This window comes from Rhinoraja longicauda, chromosome 3 (genome assembly GCF_053455715.1).
Source record: "Rhinoraja longicauda isolate Sanriku21f chromosome 3, sRhiLon1.1, whole genome shotgun sequence".
Lineage (NCBI taxonomy): Eukaryota > Metazoa > Chordata > Chondrichthyes > Rajiformes > Arhynchobatidae > Rhinoraja > Rhinoraja longicauda.
Window position 1 is genome coordinate 59,143,556 of NC_135955.1, and position 25,361 is coordinate 59,168,916.

Consider the following 25,361-nt stretch of genomic DNA (forward strand, 5'->3'; position numbering starts at 1 on the left):
TCTTGAATATGTCTCCGTTAAAATACAGCATTGTAAGTGTTTAGATGACTAGTAATATATATTGCTTGATTATTCCAGTTTCCTGTTAATAGTGGCTTTTAAAGGCTTGAAAATAGAAAACAAATGTTGAAAATCTGAGATAAAAACCGAAAATCATACAAAGATCATGGATCTGAATTTTTACCCGTTTCGGATTCCACAAATAAAGCCAGCATTTTCTGTTTGGTTGAGGCTAGGTTTTAAAAAAAGTGCACAAATAGCAAAATGAAAGCATGCAGAAAAAGTAACAAGATAAATACACACATTGACAATTAAAACAAATGATATTCCAACAGCCTTGCTATACGCAAAGTAACGCCATTTTCCAACAGACATTCTTTTGCTGTAGTTTGCCCTCGTCTTCATGTCGCACCGCCTTTTTTTCCCTGGTACAACAGAAACCACTGACTGCCCGGTCCATGTCAGGCGCCTGACTTCTGGCGCTGTGAGTTTGGACACGGTTTCATTTCCCTCTTCTGCCCCCGTGGGTATTCCCGCCCACTTTACAGCAAAGATAATAGAACTTTACAGCTCCGACTACCAGTAGCAGCATGCAAGTACAGACGCTCGTAACCCTAAACCGAAGAGACCTTTTTTTGCTTTGATACGGAGAAGGAAGAAGATAAATAAAAACAAAGTAGTTTGTATTCGTGTTTAGTGGGCGCTTGCGCTGCTCCATGGTGTGGTCGTGCTGAGCCCCGGGCGGTGTCGGTGTGGTCTCCTCTCCTCACTGTGTCGGGCGTGTGTGTTGCTGCCAGAGGAGAGGGGTGTTTGCTCCATCATGGCGCGCTGCTGCCTGTCCGACGAGGACAAGGAGTCCCAGCGGATCAACGCCGAGATCGAGAGGCAGCTACGGAGGGACAAGAAGGACGCCCGCAGGGAACTCAAGCTGCTGCTGCTGGGTGAGTGAGTGAGTGAGTGAGTGGCGGAGCCGCGCTGACTGTTGTTGGGAGTTAACAGCTGGCCTCCGAGACCCCGCAACTGTCCCACCTACACACCAAACCCCTCTCTCACTTTCGGCTGCCTTGCACTAATCTAGCGTTAGGTCATCTTTTTGTTCCTGTCGACTTCTGCAGGCCCGAATCCCCTTTTGGTTTCCTTTCCTTCAATTTCCCCTCAGCAAGATAAATAATTCAGTAAATGTTGCCAGTAAGTGAGATGACTAGTTTTTTTTAAAGCCAAAAGTGGAATCGAGCGGCACTTTGCATGGTGGTGGTCACTTGGCCGTCCTCTTACCCCCTCCTCCCCAGGACTTTGCAAGCCGCGCAGAGTTGAAGTTAATGCAAGTTGTCGGCCTGTGCTTGCGTCCTGTAACCTGATTCCCCCCCACCCAGGTTGGAACAGAATGTGGATAGATAGTCCAGGCTTGTGCTGGTAATGGATTAACATGTCGATTAAATATATAAATAAGTGGAAGTGTTGTAGTTGCTACGCCTTGCTTTCCTTACATTGAAGTTATTTCAGAGTAAATCGCCTGTTTTCTACTCAGCACTGCAAACAGGTGGTTACATTTCGATTCAATTGGTAACTGGGATTACTATTCCAACAACTTGACAACATCGCTGACAATCACACGATGAGTGTCTCAGCCGTTAATTTACTTTAGTGTTTCACAAAGAAAAAAATCTTTTTTGTTCACAATCCGCAGGCATTGCCACTTTCATTTCACTGCACATCGTGTATGTGTATGTGACAAATAAACTTGACTTGACTTGAAGTGTTGGGTGTGGCGATGTGCAAGTCGGAGCATAATGATTTCCTCGATTTCGTTATCCGTCTTATTTTAATTGCTTTCATTGGTCTTCCAAACGTTCTTCCCTTTTAAAATTTTGCATTTATTATTTAAAAAACTGTCCTTCGCACAGATCCACCTGTAATTTTTATTTGTCAAATGCATTTAAAATATGAACCTCATTATTTACCATAGGAAAAATGTACATTAAAAAAATCTGGCAGAACAAGTTATTTATTAATTTCCCCCATGAACCTCATGGGTTCTGCATAATGCAACCTGCATTAAGGAAAGTTTGACTGTCCAAGTCAGCAGAAGTGGCTTTTCTTACCAAACTGCTTCCCTTTACTTCATAGTTGTTCTTGATTAAGGAGTACGATTTTACCGTTTTTTAACAATTATTCAGGTTATCAAATGTTCTATTTGTTCTTCGCTTTGGATAGGATTGTGTTATGATCAGAGGCTTTCCCAATGGGCCAATTGCTTAATTTAGCCAGTTCTTGATCAGTTAGAACCAGAATGATTCTGTTAATCCAAGATCCGTACTGTTGAAAATAAAACAAAATGCAGCTGTTGTATATCGGAAATAAAACAGAAAATGTTGGAAACACCCAGCAAGTCAGGCTACAAGCGTGGAAAGAGAAACAAAGTTAATGCTTCGGGTCTAACCATTTCCAGCATTTCTTTTGTTTTTATCTTTAGAGTAGGTTAATCTCAATTTTTGGGTGGATATGATCCATTATCATTAATTTACACATGTTAGGGATAAAATTGGCAATACTTTAGTACTGTCCTGGAAACTTGAGAAAATGCAAAATCATGCTCATGCTCATTCATGCACAATGCAGTGAGTATTCTGCGAAAATACTTACAGGCACATGAGAGGAGATGAGCTAGGTGGGAGAGAAAAAAAGCTATTTGATAGTCGATCATCAACCAATAGGAAAACAATGAAAATAAAAATAACCTGCAGCTGTTGTAATTCCTGAAATAAAGCAGAACAAGCTGGAAATACTCAACTAGTAAGGCAGCATTTGTGTAAAGAGAAAGCGACTTCATGTTTTGGGCCCAAGACCCCTCATCAGCACCTTGGTACAATAGTTTAGCTTTTTTGATGACTCTGCAAAGACTGCATTGTAAGTTTAGAGTTATTAGGTAACTACTTCCAGGAGCTGGAGTGGGAGAGACAGAAGGATACAGTGAGTAGGTGACTACTATAGAGGGGGAATTGACCAATGTTTCTACTTCACCCATGTGCCGGAAATGTGGGTTTTTGTCTGAGGCTCATGATGGACTAGTTTACAGACACTTCCTATTCATGACATTAATATTTGGCAAGATGACACAAATTATCTGGTTGATGTGGAATAATGCCCTGCAACACATGGAGAAACAGTTGATGTGAAATGAAAAATAATGTGTTATGCAGGTTTTTTTTAAGATCAGCAAACACTCTTTGAAATGGAATTAAGCAGGAAAAAGATTTGAAAGCCAGCCGTCATTTACCTTTCTCACCCACAGTTGTTTCCAGCTGATGAATGGAGGACTGGTAGTGAGTTACATATTCACGCTGTGGTATGGAAACATGGCAGAGAGATTTCTGACGCACCATGTATGTGAGTCAGCAAGAAATCAAGCTATCAATATATGTTCCGACTAGTGTAGGGATGGAGATCATAATAATTGTGCAGCTTGGGGAGTTGTATTTAAAGGAAAATTATTTTATATCTGTGATCATAGTGGAAAACAATGGGCTCTACAGGGGGTAGTAGAAATCGTATCAAGAAACTATTAGTCATAGAGTGATACAGTGTGGAAAAAGGGCCCTTCGGCCCATCTCGCCCACACAAGCCAACAATGTCCCAGCTACACTAGTCCTACTTGCCTGCGCTTGGTCAATATCCCTCCAAACCTGCCCTATCCATGTACCTGTCGAACTGTTTCTTAAACGATAGGATAGTCCGAGCCTCAACTACCTCCTCTGGCAGCTTGTTCCATACACCCACCACCCTTTGTGTGAAAAAGTTACCCCTCGGATTTCTATTAAATCTTTCCCCCTTCACCTTGAACCTAAGCCCTCTGGTCCTCGATTCCCCTACTCTGGGCAAAAGACTGTCCATCTACCCGATCTATTCCTTTCATGATTTTGTACACCTCAATAAGATCTCCCCTCATCCTCTTGTGCTCCATGGAATAGAGACCCAGCCTACCCAAGCTCTCCCTATAGCTCACACCCTCTAGTCCTGGCAACATCCTCGTAAATCTTTTCTGAACCCTTTCAAGCTTGACAATATCTTTCCTATAACATGGTGCCTAGAACTGAACACAATATTCTAAATGCGGTCTCACCAACGTCTTATACAACTGCAACATGACTTCCCAACTTCTATACTCAATACTCTGACTGATGAAGGCCAAAGTGCCAAAAGCTTTTTTGACCAGCTTATTTACCTGCGACTCGACCTTCAAGGAACCATGCACCTGTACTCCTAGATCCCTCTGCTCTACAACACTACCCAGGGGCCTACCATTTACTGTGTAGGGCCTGCCCTTGTTCGACGTCCCAAAATGCAACACCTCACTCTTCTCTGTATTAAATTCCATCAACCATTCCTCCGTCCACTAGGCTAATCGATCCAGATCCTGCTGCAATTGTTCACAACCATCTTCACTATCTGCAAAACCACTAACTTTTGTATCATCAGCAAACTTGCTAATCTTGCCCCGTATGTTCTCATCCAAATCATTGATGTAAATGACAAACAGTAACGGGCCCAACACCGAGCCCTGAGGCACACCACTAGTCACAGGCATCCAATCTGAGAAGCAACCTTCCACCATTACCCTCTCAATAGTCAATAGTCAATAGTCGTTTATTTGTCACATACACATAAATGTGTAGTGAAATGAAACATTACCCGCAGTTGAAACACTAAGACCAATAAGAATAATCAATAAAAATGCAATAACACATACAAGCATACACTAACACCAAACAAAAGAAACATCCATCACAGTGAGTCTCCTCTAGTCCCTTCTCACTGTGATGGAAGGCCAAAATGTATTTTCTCTTCCCTGCCGTCTTCTCCCGAGGTCAGGCTGTTGAACTTGCCACGTCGGGGCTCCCTCTGCTTCCTTCCATGGAGCCAATTTGCTATCCATTTGGCTATCTCTCTTTGGATCCCATGCGATCTAACCTTCCAGAGCAGCCTACCATGTGGAACCTTGTCGAACTCCTTACTGAAGTCCATGTACACAATATCTACTGCTCTGCCCTCATCAACCTTTTTGGTCATGTCTTCACTGGCTTGAAAGTATAACATTTGCAGCTCTATTATTCTCCCATATTTTTCAAAGACAGGATCTGCAGTCTTTTTAGTTTACTGTCATATTTTCTAAATTGTATTATGCAAGATGTTAATGACAGAAGTAAAACTAATATAATCAAAATGGCAACATTGATACAAATATTAATCATCATGAACTTGGATCAACTGTGCAAAGTGCAGAAGTGTGATTGAAATAGTTATAGCCAGTGGAACACGTGTGTTGCTCACTATTGATGTTAAATTTTGAAAGCACTTGGGATGACCAGTGGAATTAATCTTGCCTGTTTCCGTTGAAATTTGCTACTTAAGCTAGCAATGTTATTTCTCCTACTAGGCATTAAGCTTTGAAAGTAATTTCCTGTATTTTAGATTCAATATGTCATGCTTTGATTTATTTTTAGCAATTTTACTATGATTAACGGTTTAATGTGGTGCCTTAAAAATAATAAATGTTCTATGATGCACATGCTTGCATGAACAAATTTGCATTTGCTTTAAATAATAGGTGGCACCTACATTTATCCTTCTGTAAATAAAATGTATATGGATGGAATTCCAGTAAAATTGATTTCAACATGAACATGGGCATAATGAATAAGTAAAATAACAATGTTTTAATTATCTGTTGTCAACATAATAATGAATGATGACTAAACATTTGTGGCTGTTTAAATCTTTAAAATAGGCTGTGGGTCACAAGGTGTAATGTATTTTGTTGGGTAGTTTATAATGGACTTCACTACCATCTACATTTAATTTTAAAACTAGATATTCCCATTTATTGTTGCATCAAAATGTGAAGCTAATGCACGATATGGATGTGGTGTCAGTGGAGGCATGATACACGTGTGTCCTGTTGTCCAATTCTGAATTGTGCCAGATTTATTGTGTGATGTCTCGTAGTAATGGAAACTATCACCCCTCATCTTTTAGTTCAAGTACGGGTAAATTCAGAAATGATGAACAGTATAACATCAAGATATTTTAGATGTTCATTCATGTGTAACGTTTTAAATTGCATGTAGTTCTTGTAACCATTCTAGATTGTTGAAAGTTCACTGTTCATATATATAGCGCTAATTCTCAGTGTTAGTTAGAGCCACATGGTAAATTTATGAGGCCAAGAAACAGGGATTTTGAAGAGTGACAATTACTAAAGTAGAGATGTTAAATTGGGTCAAGAGGAGGGAACTGCTAGAAGGGCTGGGAGAGAAATGCAGCGTGGTTTCTGTGACTATAGTATTATTAGTGAGGGTCTGTGGGTTGTGAAATTGCAGACAAAAGTCAAGAATTTATTGTTTAAGGAAATGTTTTAGATTAGGCTAATTATAGCGGTGCAGAAGAGTTAGGATGGATTTTATGTCAGAAAATTAAATTACTGGAAATCAACAACAGCCAGAGAGACTAAATTTTGTTTTAAACTGAACCCGAATTACAATCACTGCTTGAGCCTAATTCATTAGTTGTGAAAGGTGATAGTTCGTTCTGAAGAAGCAGAGTTGACAAATGGACGGAAAATGATACTTTAATGTTATGCTGCAGAGGGATAAAGCTATTCTTGGGGTGAATGTTTGATAGCATCTTGACAGCTTAAAGTAGAGAGATGAAAGTGTAAATGCAAAGGGCAAGATTTAGGATTCATTGGCAAGAACTTCCGTTTCATTTTTGGAGAAAATAAAATAAATTTATCTTTCAAAAATCTGGTATAATTTTTTCTGTTTATTTGTATCTTTGATATGTGAGCTTATTGTTTCAAATTTGTGTTGAGTAAAGCTGCAAAACTAAAGCATTTGTGGTAAATAAATATGTACCTTGAGATCCCAGGTCATTTATAGATATGTGCTTTGGAAGTACAATATATGTATTCATGGTATATTCCAACCAACATTACATTTTGTGTTTACAAATTTCAAAGTTACATATTTTATGCAATTGGAATTTAATCAAGAATTTATTCAGAGTTCTTTATTTTTATTGTTCTTAAACAAGGGTAACAGATACTGCAGATCTCTGTGCCCATAAATGTATCAAAAATTGAATAGGGAAAACATTTCCTGGAATTTGCCAGATTAGTTAGTTACTAGACCAAGTGGACCCGTTGGGCCCAAACCTCTCCTGCATTGGTGCAGCACCCTCTCCTCTCCCCCCTCCCCCCCTCCCCTTTGCCATAAAGCGCCGGAGACCCGGGTTTGATCCAGACTACAGGTGCTGTCTGTACGGAGTTGTATGTTCTCCTCGTGACCTGCGTGAGTTTTCTCCGAGGTCTTCGGTTTCCTCCCACACTCAAGACGTACAGGTTTGTCGGTTAATTGGCTTGGTTTTAATGTAAATTGTCCCTAGTGTATGTAGGGTAGTGTTAGTGTGCGGGATTCGCTGGTCATACCAATGTAGTTGACTCTGAAACAATCATCTACAAACCCATTCGTGGTATCATTACATTTTTATTGTTTTAAGTTTTGCTAGGAGTTTCTACTTTTTGTTTTTTTCGCATCTGCATTCTTTTGATTTTCAACTCTTCATCGTTGTAGAATCAATATGCCAGAGCTTAACACCCAGCAACACCTCGGTTACACAGGCCCTGATTCAAGAAGCCCTTTATCTGTCTTGGGGCCAATTAGGGGTGGCTGATAGTTTGTTATTTTCATGCAATGAGATTATAGGAAGAATTGGGAAAACAGCATAAATATTGTCAAAACAGCATGTTTCTACTTTAAACATTGTACAATAAATGTTTAGCTAGTGTCAGCCATATTACAAACAATAAGGAAACTGAGGCAGTGGGGGTGTTACAGAGTGCAATGCGTACAAAGCTGCCCTCATTAATGGAGCAAGTGTAGAGATGGTAGACAGCTTTATGTTCCCAGCCATCAATGTCACTAGCGACCTAACCTGGGCTGTACATGTGCAATAGTCAAGGAGCGCAGCAGTGCAATTACTTGGGCATCTAAGAAGATTTGGCATGTCCAGGAGGATTTACTTCAACTTCTACAGAAACACTATAGAAAGTATTGTGACTGAATGCATCTCAGCCTGGTAGGGGAACTGATTTGCTCGATCCCCTGAACTGAGAGAGTGGTGAACACAGCCTCGTCAATCACAGATCAGCCACATCCTTCATGCAGTTTTTCTTCACTGTGTGTGGCATCAGGAAGGTTGAGAATATTATTAAGGATGTTCATTACCCTGGTCGTTCCCTTTCTCTCTTCTACCTTCCAGGAGAAGATACAGGTGCTTGAAAGCTTGGATCTTTAGACTTAAAAATGTTTCTTCACTATTCTATCAGACACCTGATCCAATCAGCTCTGTCACACCCCAATTCCAGAGGTGCTGCCATAAACTCTTATTACTTCATCCTGTTATTTTATTATTGTACTTGAATATTCCTTTGCACTTTGCATTGCACCATAATCTTACACAATTCTGCTATTTGGCTTTTGTTGTTGTATTTATTGCTGTATTTATCATTGTCATGTGTATGGTGTACAGTGTGACCTCTGAACAAGGAATTTCATTGCATCCTGGTATATATCACAATGGAAATAAGCTAATAGTTAATGCAGATAACTAAATAAACAAAGAGCTGAAGTTGTGATTCAAGTTGGGATATATTTACTGCATCGCTGGATCTGCAGAGTATGATATATACAATACAATATCTTTATTGTCATTGTACAAGTACAACGAGATTAAGAATGCCACTTCCATATCGATGCTATAAAATAAATAAATCACGACGAAAACAAAAACAACAAAGGGAGGGGGAAAAAAAGGAAACAAGGTAAAGTGCAAAAAAGGTTCATGCAGGGTCAGTTGTGCCAGATGACCCTGGGGCAGAGACAGATCATGGGGGGCTCTCAGCTGGTCTGATTCATAACAGCGAAAGCTGTAGGAATAAAGCTGTTTCTTAGTCTGGAGGTGCGGGCGTAGAAGGCCTTGTAACGTCTGCCAGCTGGTAGTTCAAACAGACGGTGGCATGGGTGTGTGGAGTCCTTGTAGATGCTGGTGGTTTTCCTGAGGCAGCATGCATTGTAGGTGTCCTCCAAGGCTGGTAGCTGTATCCCAATGATCCTTGGCGCTCTGCAGACGACCCGCTGAAGAGCTCTCCGATCCGCTGTCATGCAGTTGAGATACCACACAGAGATGCCGTATGTCAGTATGCTCTCTGTGGTGCAGCGGTAGAAGGTCATCAGTAACTGTTGGGGCAGACCGGCCTTTTTCAGCGTTCTCAGGAAAAACAGCCGTTGCTGCGCTTTCTTGACTAGGGCACCATGTGAGGTCCTCTGAAACATGTGTGCCCAGAAACCTGAAGCTGGACACTCTCACCACTCTGTCCCCGTTGATGAAGACTGGAGCGTATTCTGTGACTTCTAAAGTTGATAATTAGCTCCTTGGTCTTAGATGTGTTTAGGGACAGGTTGTTCTCTGAGCACCAGCTCGCCAGGTTCTGCACCTCCGCTCTGTAGGCTGATTCATTGCCGTTGGAGATCAGCCCGATCACCGTTGTGTCATCTACAAATTTGATGATGGTGTTGGTGGTGAATGCAGGAACACAGTCATGTGTGAAGAGGGAGTAGAGGATGGGGCTCAATACACAACCTTGTGATACAATCTGATGATATTTAGAGAAGTTAAACATTTACATTTCATAAAGCAAGAACAAAATTTGAATGTAATTTTACTATGCAAGCTAAATACAGCAAAACAACGGGGTTCCTATGACCATCTCAGCCTTAACATGTTGCATCAATTTGCTGTTGCAGCTTTCTTTGATGATTGTGAGTACTGACTGATAACCACGATTTATAATCTTGCAGCTTTTCAAATTATGTCATGTTTTGGACAAAGTGATTGTCCGTGGTAACTGCACACAACCAATGATCTTACTCTGCATTAAAATACTGCATTTATTCTGAACTTGCCTTTTCTAATCTGTGTGATCTCCATTTCAAAAAGTACAGGACCACCACCGATTTTCCGGCATGTGCTGGTCTGGTGCCTCCTTTAATCCGGGCAAAATCAGGAGAGAGCATTTGAATTCTATCACGGAAGTCCCCCTGAAAATATGGTGCCCAGGCTGGATATGGTGGTTGATCTTGACCTCATCTGGACTTCTGTGCCGATCAGCGGGTCGAATTTGCCCCTTGCAGCCGGGGATCTGGAACTCTGGTCCGACCAAAGCTGGCAGATCCGTTCCCACAGCAGACTTCTGCGGGAGTTGGCGGGTTGAATTTGCCAGGGCTCTTGAACTCCAGCCTGGCTGGAGCCGGCAATTCCGTCCCCACAGCCAACATCCGAGGCCAACTTTGCAGGCTGGCGTCTTGACCCACCCCCCCCCCCCGGCTGGCTTAGGCAGACCGTTCCGGTACAGCTGGACCCCTCTTGGAGGCCATCAGAATCAGAATTACCTTTATTGTCATCCAAAAAAAACAAGTCTTTTGGACGAGTTTTCGTCACCCACAGTCCAACAATAAGAGCAATAAAATAAGCAATTACACACACAACCACAAACCAACACAAAACAAAAAAAGAAACATCCATCACAGTGAGTCTCCTCCAGTCACCTCCTCACTGTGATGGAAAGTCAGAATGTCTTTTCTCTTCCCTTGCCGTCTGCTCCCGCGGTCAGGCTGTTGAAATTGCCACGTTCCAGGCCGCGCCGGACGGTGAAAGGTCCGCGGTGGGCTGACCCAAGCCCCGCGATCCGGGGCGGGCGAAGACACTGCTGCTGCCGGAGCTCCCGATGTTGGCCCCCACCCAGGGGGCTGCGAGCTTTCGATGTCCACGCGGCCCGCGCCGAAGCCTCCGGAAATGGTTCGCAGCCGCTCCCGCAGCCTCCGAAGGCAGCCAGCTCCACAGATGATGAGTCCGGTCCGCGGGCTCTGCGAACCAGAGCCCCAGGTGGTCCCATTTAGAGGCCGTCAGCTCCAGGTGTTTGGCCGATGGTAGGCCGCAGCGGGAACGGAGACACGGCCCAGAAAACAAAGGTCGGATCTCCGTTCGGAAGAGACACTTTTACAGTTTCCTCCCCCACACACAGTACACAACCACAAAAACACTACATCACATCTAAACACTACAATTAAGACAAAAAACAACAGAAAAACACAAAGACAAACGGACCGCAGGTAAGCCGCAGCTGCTAGGGCAGCGCCGCCATTTTGGAGGTCTGTCATTGTAATTTTTTCTTATTCCAAAATTACTAATCCACAGTCACTTTCCTTTTTGTAGTACTTTATTTATTTGAAAAAAATCCTCATTGGTGTCTTTTTGGGTCTTACCTGAATTAAGCATTTTCTATTTGAATGACAGGTTAATTTCTTCAAAGCCATATACGATATTACTTGAATGGGGAGTGGGGTGGGAGTACTGAACAAATGTCACCCATGAAATAGTAGTTACACCTTTGATAACTGAATAATCTGCATATGTAGGCTTAGTTAATTTGTTAAAGACGTTTAGGTTTTTGCTTTGATTGTCTCATGTTCACTGCATACAACTAAAACTCAGGAACAATTAACTTCCTTAAAGTTACCCTTGGGCATTGCATCCATTCCTTTCCATTCAAACAAATAGTATAACAAGAATTTTTCTACAAGTCTGTTTGCTCCACTATTTTGTCCTCAAAATTGAGGCATAATTGGTGAAGCATATCCTGCAAGTTTGCAATCTGTATCGTGAAGGGTTGTGGAAATTTGATCATCGAAGGTTTCAAAAAAAGTAGATACATTTTTGAAAGATCAGGAATTTGAGGCCTATGTGGTTCTGGCACAGGAGGAGTTAAAGCTTAGGGCAGATCATATTGAATGACAGAGTAGTCTTGGGGGGGGAAGGTGGCTTTTTACAACTTTGTGTGTTGTGTTTAATGCCCTTTCTTGTACATTTTCCCTTCCCAAATGGTGACAATTATCTCTCTTTACTGGCTTCATTCTCCGTCTCTTTGATTTTTTTTCACCAACATGTTCCGGAGCATTGATGAAAGTCGGTCTATTTTGCTGTTGACCAGGATGTTGCATGAACTAGTGGGCTGAAATTATAATTTAAGAGACATAATAGACATCAGGGTGGCATGGTGGCACAGCGGTAGAGTTGCTACCTTACAGCACCAGGGACCTGGGTTTGATCCTGACTACGGGTGCTTGCTAGTACGGAATCTGTACGTTCTCCGTGTGACCTGCGTGGGTTTTATCCGGGATCTCTTGTTTCTTTCCGTCCGCCAAAGACGTACAGGTTTGTAGGTTAATTGGCTAATATTTGTCTAATTGTAAATTGTCCCCAGTGTGCGTAGGATCGTGTAGTGTGTGAGGATCGCTGGTTGGCGTGGACTTGGTAAGCTGAAGGGCCTGTTTCCGCGCTGCACCTCTAACCTAAACTAAACTGGTATTTCTGATTTCATTGGAAAGCTCTGTTCCACCTACTGGGATAAAGTGATATATTTCATTAGTTTACACCACGGTCCAAAGTCATCTACACTAACAATGATGATGCCAGGCCAGTATCAAGTATGTAGATGTCATCTGCGTTGATGGTTCAGTGCTTTTGGGAGGTATATATCTTCTATACTTACACACATATGCATAATGATAGAAAATAAAATTGCAATGAAGGTTGAAAAGAAAATTAGTGGAAGGTTTGTTTCCGCACATGGGGAATCATTGAATAATTTTAACATAATCAGGAAAAATTCTGGAAGCAGCAAAGATTCTATGTTTGTCATTTGCTATCTGTAATTATTTATTATTGACCTTTAATTCTTTGATATAAAAAATGACCAATATAACATGCAAACCTGTAATTGATACTGTCCCTGATTCATGTGTTTTTCCAACAGTAATGCCAAACAAACAGATAATTCAATGGAGCCAAATGTTTGTGGTATCCCTGTGTTTCAATCGGTGAAAAAAAGTGTTTCTGAAATTATTTTCATTATGAAAATCATAATTTACATTTTTCAATCTTTGAGGAAGTGTTTAAAAAAAATTGCTTAATCGCTACAACTGAAAGTGAAGGAATGACTTTGGGGAGTTTTTTTCCCCAGTACCAGCCATTGTGAGCATTATTGTTTTAAAAAAAAATGTAATCCAAAGAAAATTCTGAGCTTGGCTGAGCTGTTGTCCTCTTACTCAAGCAGGTGTGGCCTGTAACAACGTAACAAATATTAATAGCAGCAGGCAGATTGGTCCTTTGACCCTGCCTTCCCAGTCACTAAAATCCTGACTAAACATACTTCAGTGCCATTTTGCACTATTACCCTCATTTTCCTTGATTCGCACAATGCTCAGAAATCTATCAATTTCTGATATGAATGAACTCAATGACTAAGCCTCCATAACCATCTGGGTTGGAAGAATTCCAAGAATTCTAAACAAAGACATTTCTCTCTATCTCTATCTTAAGCAGCAAACTCCCTATTCTGAAAACTGCTCCCTGAGAAAGAATCTTCCTGCATCTAAAAATGTTGCAAGCTTTGATCTCTCAATGTTCTAAACTTGAATATCTTGTAAATCTTTGCTCATTGGGTAAATCCAATATCCCTTGAGGCAGTCTCGTGAGTCCTTGCTTTATTTCCTCTGACCCATGTACGTCCTTTGGTAAAGAGTACAGAAGTGTTTTCAATCCTCCAGATATGGTCTTACCAAAGTCCAGTACAATTGCAATAAGACTTTTTTTTTCAAATCTTCTCATAATTAAGGTTAAAATGCATATAGGCTTAATTGTATGCTGAACCAGTATGTACACTTTCGATAACGTGTACAAACACACCTGAGTCCCTTTGATCATCAAGGCAGCCCAATTTCACAGTTTAATAAACATCCCCTTGTCTGTCATGTGCCCTAAAATTGATAATGTTATAGTTTTCCACTTTATGTTTGATATGAAATGTTTTTGCGTACTAACTGAGCTTGTTTATGCTTCCAGAGAAGCTTTTTTGCACCATATTAGGAATTCACAATTCCAACTGGTTTAGTCTCATGAGAAAAGTTTGAGATGTGGTCCCCAGAACCAAATTGTTTATACAAATTGTGAAAGGGTGGGGACAAGCACTGATCACTGTCTGCCAAACCAGAGGATATATTTATTCCCACTCTTTACATTTCATCCCATAACAATTTTCAAATTATTGTTTCTGGGTGAGCTTGTATGTATGCCGTGCCCTGTCCATGCTGATAACCTCCTGTGTGAGACTTTGTGGAACGCCTTTTGAAAGTGCAAATAAACCTTATCGACTGGTTCCTTCTTACTGTAGTCTGATTCCTAAAATAACTCCACCAGTTTAGTCAACATGATTATTCTTTGATGTGCTCAATCCTATTATCTTTTTTCTCCAGGTGTCTTGTTTTTACAGTACAGATTCAGCCTTTTCCCAACCAAACAATATACTAGTCTACTGAAACTGTTTTTAGAGACTGTTTGTAAAATCCCGATTGTACTCCAAGCACATTGTGAAATCCTCCTTAAAACCTGTACTTTATAGTCAGTATTTTCCTGTTATTTGTGTTGAGTGTCTTGTTGGAATGCGCTGTGTAATTAATTCTAAGTTCATGTAACGGGACATCAGTTGACCAGTTTCAGATTTGTGACCTATTCATTTGCCCATGGGGAGTATAACCTTCTGATTTTAATGTAAAGAAAACTGTATCTGTCCACAGAAAAGAGAGGACTGACATTTGAAACAGAGCTACTGTACTTTTAGTCGATAAGAGAATGCTTGGTGGCAAAGTGGCGCAGCTGGTAGGGCCTCTACCTCAGAGCACCAGAGACCCGGGTTCAATCCTGACCTCAACTCCTGTGTGGACATTGCATGTTCTCTCTGTGACTGCGTGGGTTTTCTCCAGGTGCTCTGGTTTCCTCCCACAATCCTAAGATGTCGGTTTGTAGATTAATTGGTCTCTGTAAATTGCCTCTGGTGTGTTGGGTGAGGATGCAAAGGTGAAATAACTTGGAACTAGTGGGAGTGGCTGATCAATGGTTGTCATGGACTTGGTAGGCCGAAGTACCTGTTTCATGCTGTATCTTTCAACCAATATATTAATCAATGTGAATGGACAGCAGCATGGAGATTTGGAGAAAGGAGGTGGGCTCGGGTGTGAAATCAATGACTCATAAAGTCACAGAGTGATACAGTGTGGAAACAGCCCTTCGGCCCAACTTACCCACACCGGCCAACATGTCCCAGCTACACTAGTCCCACCTGCCTTGGTCCGTATCCCTCCAAAGCTATCCTGTCCATGTACCTGTCTAATTGTTTCTTAAACGGGACAGTCCCAGCCTCAACTACCTCCTCTGGCAGCTTGTTCCACACACCCACCACCCTTTGTGTGACTCAGCAATGTAAGTGGTGTTAAAGCATTGTTTAATTTCTCAAGGTTGAAAATTTCTCTTGAGAGGGGTGGGGTTTAGCCTGTTTCCTTCATAGAATTTTTCATTTTTAAGAAGTTACTATCTACCTTCTCGGTTTGTACGATTAAAAAAAAATGTAATGGTAAGGATTATTGTATATTTTAGAAACCCTTTCCAAAAAAAGTAATGTTGCAGCTCTGCTCAAGTATCATGGCAGATTTAATCTGAAATATGGCCATTATAAACATAGTTAAGAACTTTTATTCACAAAATGCTGGAGTAACTCAGCAGGTCAGGCAGCATCTCAGGAGAGAAGGAATGGGTGACGTTTTGGGTCGAGACCGTTCTGTGAAATGCTGCCTGACCTGCTGAGTTACTCCAGCATTTTGTGAATAAATACCTTCGATTTGTACCAGCATCTGCAGTTATTTTCTTACACTATAGTTAAGAACTTGCTGCTTTACACACAATATTAATGATATCACTGCAAAACAAAAGGAGCAATTGGCCCAACAACTCTACAGGTTTTTAAATGAAAAATCTCATTAGTCCTATTCTTCTGTTTTTTCCACATCTCATCTCCTGGCTCACTCCAAGTATTTAGTGAATTAACTTTGGAAGTTTATTATTGAATATGCTTCCTCAATGATATCAGTGTGTTCCAAATCTTTGTACCTTGAAAAAAAACGTTGTTTCTCTGTTCTTTTGCCAATTGTGGCCAAATTCTGAGTATCACATTTTAATAAGAATTTTAATACTTTGTGCAGGGGAAATTTTCCAGAATGTAGACAATAAAATACTTCACGTACTTGAAATCTGGATTTGTTCTTCTAGGATCAATGATTATGGAAAAACAAATGGTTAAGTGTTTAAAAGCCATGGGGAATTTGAAAAGGTGGATAAGGCAAAATGGATTCCATAGAACCCAGTACAGCACAGAATCAGGTTCTTTGGCCCACAAGGTCTGTGCCAAATATCATGGCGTGTTAAACAAATCTCATCTGCCTGAAATGAGTAATTCCCTCCATTCCCTGGATATCCATGCTGGTATGTAAAACAAAAATCTCTTAAATCACACTAACATATCTGCTTCCACCACCACCCCTGGCAGCCACCACCCTTTGGCCTCTCACCTTAAAGTTATGCCCTCTAGACCATGATATTTCCACTTTGAGAAAAAGGTTCTGACTGTTTCCCTCATCTATGCTTCTCATAGTTTTATATACTTCTGGCATTCCAGAGTAAACATTTCAAGTCTATCCAACCTCTCCTTACAACTAATACCTTCTAATCCAGGCATAATTCTGATAAACCTCTACAGTGTCTTCTCTAAACTCTCCATATCCTTCCTGTTATAAGACAACCACAACTGCATGCTTGAAATGAGGCCTAACCAAAATTTGTATAAAGCTGAATCATGACAGGCTCAATTTTATTATTTAAGAGTAAATTGGATAGGTATATGGATGGGAGGGGATTGGAGGGTTATGGTCTGAGAGCAGGTAGATGAGACTAGGTCAGAGAAAGTGGTCGGCGTGGACTGGTAGGGCCGAACGGGCCTGTTTCTGTGCTGTAATTGTTATATGGTTATTATATGGTTATATGACTTTCTGATTCTTGTACTCAATGTCCTGATCAATGAAGGAAAGCATACCATACACTTTTACCACTTTATCTACGTGTCCCCACTTTCAGGGAGCTTTTGATTTGGACCCCAGGTTCCCTCTGTGCATCAATGTGCTTAGGGGTCTTGCCATTAATTGTACAGGTTCCCCGTTAATGCATGGTTTGATTAGAAAAGAAGATGAATAGAGTTATGGAAATTGAGGATTTAAACTTCTCCAATATAAACTAGAATGACTCTATTGTGATAAGCACAGAGTTAATGGAATTTTATGAGTTCATCTTTTGAGCTAGTTCATAGTCTGACCAGAGAAGTGGCATACCAGACCTAATTGTGAGGAATGTTGCTGGGGCAGTGCCAGTGGATGATCTTTTCAGAGATAGTGATCATAATTCTATAAGTTCCAAAATAGCGATTGAAAGATAATGGTATTCGGGAAATTGAAGTCCCAGAATTGGGGGGGGGGGGGGGGGGGGGGCTAATTTCAATGTCATACAACAGGACCTAGCAGAAGTAGACTGGGAACAGTCACTTGAAGGTAGATCGACCACCGACATATGGGAAACAGTTTAACATGAAATACTCTGAGCTGAAGTCTGATATGTTCCCGTAAGGATGAAAAAGTAAGGGTCCAGCGACCCTGAAATACCATCGGCTAGTGCGAAGATTGAAAATCCCAGAGAATTTTACAAGTGTATCAAGGGCAAGAGTGTAATCAGGGAAGGAGAAGGGTCCATTCAAGGCCAAAGGGTCAATCCACCTGGAGCCTAAGGATGTAAGTGGTCTTAAATTAATATTTCTAATTTGTATTCATTAAGGACAAGGACATTGTAGCTCGAGAATTTGGGAAGGGCAATGGTTAAATTCCAGTATATTTTATCTTTAAAAACAAGCTATTAACAGGCTTAAAGGTGGATAAATCCCTGCGGCCTGATATATATCCCAGGCTTAACAACTTGGGACATATCTGAGACAAGGGAGGAGATTGATGGGGCCATGGCCACATGAAAGGTGGAACATGCACAATGTCTGGTTGCCCCTTAGGGAGGGTTAAGGAACCGGGAGACCTTGATGTATGTCCCAATTATCTCCGAAGTTGGCAGAATAGATGGGGAAAAACGTGAAAAAGCATACGGGAAATATGCCTCAGAATATATGAGCAAGAAGGTTATGGTACAGCTGCCTAAAATATTGGTTAGGCCAAAGTTGTTCTGGTCTCCACCCGAGAGAATACAGAAAAGATTCACCAGAGTGTTGCCCAATATTCTAGGTAAAGTCGGTAAGGAAAGAGTGGATAAGCAAGGTTTGTTTTCCCTGGAGTGGAGGAGGTTAAGCTATGCAAAATTTGAAGTCATGGATTGGGTTGTTTGCAGGAAATGTTTTTGCATTACAGAGGTGTTAAAAACTAGAGGACATCCTTTTTGTGTAAAGAGGAAGAAGTTTAGAAGAAATCTGACAAAAAAAAAATTCCCATAGAGAGTGGTGGCAAACTGGAATGCACACTACCCCAGTGGGAGGTGGGGACAGGTACTCTCAAAACATTTAAGATGTATCTTAACGAGCACTTCATTTGTCAACTGCTGATAAATGAGATTAGTGTAAGAGGGTATTTGATGATTAGCATGGACTAGGTGGGCCCGAGGACCTGTTTTTTATATTGTTTGGATTCGGTTATCAAAATGCTTAGCTATTTTTAAAACACCTTTTGGAGGAAGAAGTTAAAACTTCCATCTTTAATCTTTAATTACTACAAAAGGCTGATTATTGTTGGCTTCCAGTTATTTTAGCAAAATCTATGGGGTGGGGGAAATCTCTTCTGAACCCGTGTTTCCACTTTATATTTTATTGCTGCTTTTGAATGTTTTTTTAAAAACTAGAATTGTTTCTATTGTGGTTAGATTGTGTATACTACATTCTGCTTAAACAAAGATTTATTTTGATGATCTGAGAAACCTGTTAACTTTTGAACATTGGTTGCTTGTTCATCTACAGATCAAAAATCCTGACTGAAATAGAATAGTTTAGTTCATTTGTTATGTATCTCATTAAACTTTTAATTGTTCTATGCCTTTCATTCCAAAAAATTGGAACTTAAAAAATGATTCCTTCCATTTTTCATAGTTAGAATTATGAGCTATCTTGTGGCATTGCTTGTGGCTTGTGACTTAGGAGTTTTTGTAAATGGTACCAAAATATGGGGAGTCGTGCATATGTGATCCAGGCAAAAAGAATTTCACTGTGCAGTGCACACATGACAATAAAGCACCATTGATAAAAGAATAGCACTGGATTTGTTGGTAAGGGTGAATTTTTTTTGATTCTTAAGCTAATCATTCAACACTGAGTATATTTTTCATTGCTTTATGGTTGGACAGAAGACCATTATTTGCATCTAAATTAAAATTGGAACACAAAGCAAGAGCAAAAGATGGAGTGGAAAGTGGTGGAGAAAGCAGTGGAGAAGGATATGCTGGACTGTGGACTTGGAAGTGGGGGCAGTGACAATGATGGTGGCAGTGGGTGTTTCAGTTAAAACAAAGTTGGGCTTGGGGACTGCAGACTTGGAATATTATCAAAATGGTGCTCTACAATAGGCAAAGGGCCCAACACAATCTATATACTAAAACTCATTTGTTTGTTTGTTCCTGAACTACAGCCAAAATGGTACACGATAGTGCGACAATTTTAGGCCCACCTCACTCACCATCGTCTCTTTGCTGCTAATGGAAGAAGTTTCATTGAAATCGGTGTTATATTTTTAGTTATTCACATTTTAAAGTTTAACTTTATCTCCTGGGGGGGGGGGGGGGGGAGGGGGGAGGGAGGGGGGCAGGAGGGAGGATAAGGAGGGGTTGAGCGGGATGGAGTGGGGGGGAGGAGGGAGGAGGGGAGGGGCAGTGGAGGAGAGGAGGGGGGAGGGAATGAGGGAGGAGAGGGCTGCTGCACTAATGCAGGAGAGGTTTGGGCCCAATGGGTCCACTTGGTCTAGCATGCTTATATAAGGTCATAAGGGATAGAAGTAGAATTAGGTCATTCGGCGAATCGAGTCTACTTTGCCATTCAATCATGGCTGATCTATCTCTCCCTCCTAATCCCATTCTCCTGCCTTCTCCCCATAACCTCAGACACCTGCACTAATCAAGAATCTTTAATCTCTGCCTTAAAGGTAACCACAGAATTGGCCTCCACAGCCTTCTGTGGCAAAGAATTCCACAGATTCACCACCCTCTGAGTTATAGAGTCATGGAGTGATACAGTGTGGAAACAGGCCCTTCGGCCCAACATGCCACGCCGGCCAACATGTCCCAGCTACACTAGTCCCACCTGCCTGCGTTTTGTCCATATCCCTCCAAACATGTCCTATTCATGTACCTATCTACCTGTTTCTTAAACGTTGGGATAGTCCCAGCCTCAACTACCTCCTCTGGCAGCTTGTTCCATACACCCACCACCCTTTGTGTGAAAAAGTTACCGCTTGGATTCCTATTAAATCTTTTCCCCTTCACCTTGATCCTATGTCCTCTGATCCTCGATTCCCCTACTTTGGGCAAGAGATTCTGTGCAACTTTTCGATTTATTCCTCTCATGATCTGATACACCTCTATAAGATCACCCCTCATCCTCCTGCGCTTCAAGGAATAGAGACCCAGCCTACTCAACCTCTCCCTATAGCTCAGACCCTCTAGTCCTGGCAACATCCTCGTAAATCTTCTCTGAACCCTTTCAAGCTTAACAATATCTTTCCTATAACATGGTGCCCAGAACTGAACACAATACTCTAAATGCGATCTCACCAACGTATTATACACTGCAACATAACCTCTCAACTTCTATACTCAATAATACATTTATTTAGTTTAGTTTAGTTTAAAGGCACAACGTAGAAACAGGCCCTTTGGCCCACCGTGTCCGTGCCGACCAGTGATCCCGCACATTAACACACATTAACATCCTACACACACTAGGGACAATTTACACATACACCAAGCCAATTAACCTACGTATCTGTACGTCTTTGGAGTGTGGGAGGAAACCGAAGATCTCAGAGAAAACCCACGCGATCGCGGGTTGAATGTACAAACTCCATACAGATGGCATCCATAGTCGGGATCGAACCTGTGTCTCCAGTGCTGCAAGCGCTGTAAGGCAGCAACTCTACTGCTGCGCCACCGTGCCACCCCTGACTAAAGACATTTCTCCTCGGCTCCTTCCTAAAAGAACGTCGTTTAATTCTGAGGTTATGACTTCTAGTCCTAGACTCTCCACATCCACTCTATCCAAGCCTTTCACTATTCTGTTTGTTTCAATGAGGTCTCCCTCATTTGTCTAAACTCCAGCGAGTACAGGCCCAGTGGCAACAAATGCTCACCATAGGTTAACCGACTCATTCCTGGGATCATTCTTGTAAACCTCCTCTGGACCCTCTCCAGAGCCAGCACATCCATCCTTCCTCGGATATGATGCCCAGAATTGCTCACAATATTCCAAATGTTCCAATATTCCAGTGCCTCGTAGAGCCTCAACATTACATCCCTGTTTTTGTTTACAAACCCTCTTGAAATAAATGCTAGCATTGAGTTTGCTTTCTTTAGTACTGATTTGACTTACAGATTAGCTTTTTGGGAATCTTGCACCAGCACAGGTCGGAGTTATCAGGTCTGCAATGGATTAAATCAATTGAGAAGAGATCTTGCCAGTATAATATAGAACATAAAAACTGCATGGAATAATCGTATAAATTTAATTCTCGCTGATTTGAAGTCCACTTAAATCTACTGCTTGTCCATCAGATTTACTGGAATGTACAAATGTAATCATTGCGAAATTCCAGTTTAAGAATGTGAGATGGACTTATTCCTTATTGAAAGAATTGCCTTGAGGCAACATCGACAAAGATGATTTTAGATAAGTGAAGAAAACTTGACTTGTGAAATGTGAGCAAGGACCCCTCCAGTTGTGCAGCTGCTTGAAATACACCACCACTATGTTGGACAGATGGCCATGATCATATCTGCAACTGATGTATTAGGCTGCTGCACACTGAATTTGCACTTTGGATGTGTATTTCTTTGTCCTTCCTATCTTTGATGCAACAGAAATTGGGAAAATGATTACCTTTGATAATAGTAACCCCATCACCACCTGGCAAAACGTTTTTAGCTGCCAAACTCTTCCAGGTAGTTGCCCAGCACTAGCTGCAGACACCTGCCTCTTTAGACATGCAAAGGGAAAACCTGTCTTGCAGCTAAATCAGACTCTATTTTGCCTGTATTGTTGGCTGCTTTCTTGAGTGATTCGGGACATGGTGTGGGTTGAGGCTGTTTTGTGTGATGGTTTGAGCTGTGTCTATAACTTTGCAATTACTTGTGGAAATTTTAGCCATATCTCATTCGGAAATGAAATATTTGAATAAACAAGCAAAAAAAATGTTAGAAGTGGAAATGAATGAAAATTGAAACAAAATCGTATTAAGTGTAATGTATTTTCAGCAACCTGCCAGACACTTTGGGAGTCGGTCAGGATAGAGGTATGTTATGATGAAACGACACCAGATGGATTAACTTCATTGGACCATGTAATCTTTTTACATTCCTGTGTTCCCTTTTGTTTTGATTTCTGATCCAAGCAAAATAATGGCTGCATAATTCTTGAAGTCTCCTTCAAGTAAAGTCTGTTCAACATCCATAAAATGAGTAATTGTGAACCGTAATATTTTTCCCTATTTGGTCGTGTTCAGAACTTTGTGAATGGATTTTTGCCAATTTGGGTCCAATCTTAAGGGAGTACAGAATACATTTGTGAGAGCTAAATATGCAATCAGATTCAGATGGCGGCTTAATGATTTAAATCAGGCAAAAAAGACACAAAGTGCTTGAGTAAATTAGCGGCAGTAACTCAGCGAGTCAGAGAGCATCTCTGGAGACCAAGAATAGGTCATGTTTCGGGTCAGGACCTTTCTTCAGATGAATTACGGAGGGTGGGGTGGGGAAACATCATCTATCCATGTTCTCTCAGAGATGCTGCCTGACTCGCTGAGTTACCGCAGCACTTGTTTTTTGTTGTAAACCAGTATCTGCAGTTCCTTGTTTCCAAGATTAAGTTAGGCAATTGTGTTTAATGACTTTTAAATAGTGAACCAGTTCTGAATATATAACAGTATTCAAATGTAATTACATTTCCCAAGCCTGATACTACCTCAGCAATGGAGCACTTGTTTACTTGTTTTCTAATTGAGTTTTGGTCTGGTCTTGCTTTTTGGACCTCTTCTTTTTCACTCTCTTGTAAAATTAAGTATAATTTATTTTTCTTGTGTTGTCAAGCAAGATTTTCAATGTATCTGTACTTCACCGAACGTGTGCACATGACAATAAACAACATTGATTAATATCATTATTTTTTAGTCACGGTGATTTTTATGGTGGAGAGTTTTGGTGACAATAATCTCTGATTCAAATAGCAGGTGATTGTAGCTAAATTATTTTAACTTCAGTTATACTTGGATTTATTTCTTGGATGATGTGCCCTAGCCTTTATTTACAACCCCTTTGTTCTTTCTAATGCAATTTGGCAAGGATTTCTTTATAGCAACCAATCTCTGCAACTGACATATGCTGCTTCAATGAGAAGCCAGTTCAGTTGCTTTTAAGTTCAAGTAAAGCACTCGGGGAATTTGTGTGCATTTCAGGGATCTTTATTCCACAACATTTTCTATGCAATAGAATTTTGACGCGTGTTTGTAACATGTAGAAGTACTGTACCCAATTAATCTTTTGGTATTTTGTGACCTGATCTTGGCTCTTATTGTTCGCTTGCTTTTGTAACCCCTGTGAAAAAACATCCCCCAAAAACTAAATAATCTGCACTGAGCAAAACTGCTGAAAATATTCCGGTGATTGCCACCAGGATTGGAGCTGATAGTGAAGCTCAGTGTTGGGTCTCTGACCCTGGGATAGGCCTGACGGTGAACTGAGTGTGGGGGTCTCTTTCCCTTTGACCACATTGAGGGTAAGGTGGTGTGGGATCTCTGTACCTGGGATCACACTTACGGGGCGCTGGTGTGGTGTCTCAGTCCCTGGTTTCACACTGATGCTCATCTGGTGTGGGGTCTCTGTCCCTGGGATCGGACTGATGGAATCTGGGTGTGGGGTCTGTCCCTGGGATCTGGGCAAGGGAACACATGGGATATATCCCTTGAAAATGTCTGCACACTGTTTTCATTTGGCTGCACACTCTAATGTGGAATCTATCTTATATATACATCTTGTATGTGTTACTATATATATATGTATATATTACTATATATGTGTATATATTACTATATATATATATCTATACGGGAGGACGAGCTGCGTTTTCAACGTCAGTCTGCCCGTGCGCAGTTGGGGTGACCTACTATATTTCGACTTTGCCATAGTGCAAACGGCAGTGAGCCGTACGTGAGGGGGGATGGAGTGGTTGAGTGGGTGTGGGGGGGGGGGTTGAGGGAGGATGAAGTTGGGGGAGGGGGGGATGGGAGTGGAGGATAAGGGCGGTTGAGGGGGATGGATTGGGAGGAGGGGAGATAAGAATGGTTGAGGGGGATGGAGTGGGGGGGGAGGAGTAGGGGAAGGGGGAAGTGGGGGAGGGGAGGGTGCTCGACCAATGCAGGTTTGGGGAGGATGAAGTGGGTGAGTGCGGGAGGGGAGGAGGGGGGTTGAGGGAGGATCGAGTGCATGAGGGGTGGGAAGGGGATAAGGGGGGGGTTCAGTGGGGATCGAGTGGGGGGGGGAGTGGGGGAGGAGAGGGTGCTGGACCAATGCAGGAGAGGTTTGGGGCCAATGAGGGGGAGGGGCTGCTGCACCCATGAGCTGCCGCTAACTTTAATAGATGCGCTCCCTCCCCCGCCGGGAAGACTGGCGCCCGTCCCCGACTTGCGCCGCGCCTGACCTTCCTCCCGTGGTGCAGCGTGGCGGCAGAGGATCCAACAAGATGGCCTTCGCCGACGATCGGCGCGGTGCTGCAGGAGAGGCTTCGGGTCCATGGCTCGCTCTGGCTGCAGCGCTGGCGGCACGGGGGGAAGGTGAGTGGCTCCCTCTCCCATTCCCTGTCCCCCCCTCGCCTGCCCACGGCCCTGGGGGACGCTCCCCGCCCAGCAACGGGCTTTGTCAGTTGGAGAGGGTTGCCCCAGGAGGGGCCCGCAGGAAGACCCCAGCTCAGTGTAGTGCTTCTTAAAAGTGCTGATTTTTAAAAGTTAATGCTTCATGTGGCCTTTTTATTGTGGATCTTACAATATTTTTGTGGTGCCACTGCTATACGATCC

At 41.9% G+C, this 25,361-nt stretch overlaps 1 protein-coding gene across 1 annotated transcript in view; it reads left to right on the plus strand.

Moving 5' to 3' along the window:
* The first annotated feature begins 560 nt into the window (after positions 1-560).
* LOC144592032 (guanine nucleotide-binding protein subunit alpha-14) overlaps positions 561-25,361 on the plus strand; it is a 104,674-nt gene continuing 79,873 nt past the window's right edge. Inside the window, exon 1 of the mRNA XM_078396224.1 lies at positions 561-941. Within this exon, the coding sequence (XP_078252350.1) occupies positions 821-941 (121 nt within the window). The 5' untranslated portion in view covers positions 561-820. The remainder of the gene's footprint in view (positions 942-25,361) is intronic.